Raw genomic sequence first — 1,286 nt, forward strand, 5'->3', positions numbered from 1 at the left:
GCTGTGACCAATGTGGCTTAGCTTTTAGAGAGTTGGGTAGTCTAAAACTCCATCAGCGTATTCACAAGAGCATCTAAAACGCCACCAGCATATTCACACTGAAGAGAAGCCGTACAGCTGTGACCAATGTGGATCAGCTTTTATAAAATTGTGGGTTCTAAAGGTCCATCAGCGTATTCACACTGGAGAGAAGCCGTACAGCTGTGACCAATGTGGCTCAGCTTTTCGAAGGTTAGAGCATCTAAAACGCCACCAGCATATTCACACTGAAGAGAAGCCGTACAGCTGTGACCAATGTGGCTCAGCTTTTCGAAGGTTAGAGCATCTAAAACGCCACCAGCATATTCACACTGAAGAGAAGCCGTACAGCTGTGACCAATGTGGCTCAGCTTTTCGAAGGTTAGAGCATCTAAAACGCCACCAGCATATTCACACTGAAGAGAAGCCGTACAGCTGTGACCAATGTGGCTCAGCTTTTCGAAGGTTAGAGCATCTAAAACGCCACCAGCATATTCACACTGAAGAGAAGCCGTACAGCTGTGACCAATGTGGCTCAGCTTTTCGAAGGTTAGAGCATCTAAAACGCCACCAGCATATTCACACTGAAGAGAAGCCGTACAGCTGTGACCAATGTGGCTCAGCTTTTAGACATTTGGGGAGTCTAAAACTCCATCAGCGTATTCACACAAGGGTAAACATGTAAGTCTGGGCCCAGTGTCAATGTGTGTCTACACCATGTAATCTACAAACCCACCACTGCATGTTTCAGAGCTTTGAAATGAGCATGTGCACAGATCTGCAACTGTAGAAGTCATATTTTGATTTTGAGGGTCTTCATGATGATTATTGGGACAAAATATTTGGAATCTATCCCTGACTGCTTTTAATAGAAATTTTAAAACTTATTTTATATACACCTTAGACTGTTAGGTCAAGGTCAAAGTGTTTAAGTGGTTAGGAAACTTGTTCCCCTGTACAATGACATTCTTATTTTGCAATCCACATGAATGCCACACAATACAAGTGAAATATAAAGTAGATGAGCAATAACACAAATCTAAATAGGCAGTAAAACAAATCTAAGGAGCTTTAAAGAAGCAAGTGAAGGAAGCAAATAAAAATACAACATAAGCACAATATAATGCCAAGAGAATATATGCCACGTGGAAGCCGTGGAGTGGAAATACTCAGCAGTGAGTGTGCAATTATGCATGTGCAAAATGAGTATGTAAATGGTACAGATGGAATTACATGAGGTAGATCCTGAGTCAGCTGTTTAGGAGTCT

The 1,286-nt window shown here is 41.9% G+C and overlaps 1 protein-coding gene across 1 annotated transcript; it reads left to right on the plus strand.

The window, feature by feature from the left end:
• Window positions 1-56: 56 nt before the first annotated feature.
• On the plus strand, window positions 57-948 carry LOC109953681 (zinc finger protein 257-like; the record flags this gene model as incomplete). Its single annotated transcript, XM_020589149.1, has 1 exon — window positions 57-948. A coding segment is annotated over one exon (647 nt), but the record flags the coding sequence as incomplete, so codon positions are not given.
• Window positions 949-1,286: the final 338 nt, after the last annotated feature.

The sequence above is a fragment of the Monopterus albus genome, unplaced genomic scaffold (genome assembly GCF_001952655.1).
Source record: "Monopterus albus unplaced genomic scaffold, M_albus_1.0 scaffold1005.1, whole genome shotgun sequence".
Taxonomy (NCBI): domain Eukaryota; kingdom Metazoa; phylum Chordata; class Actinopteri; order Synbranchiformes; family Synbranchidae; genus Monopterus; species Monopterus albus.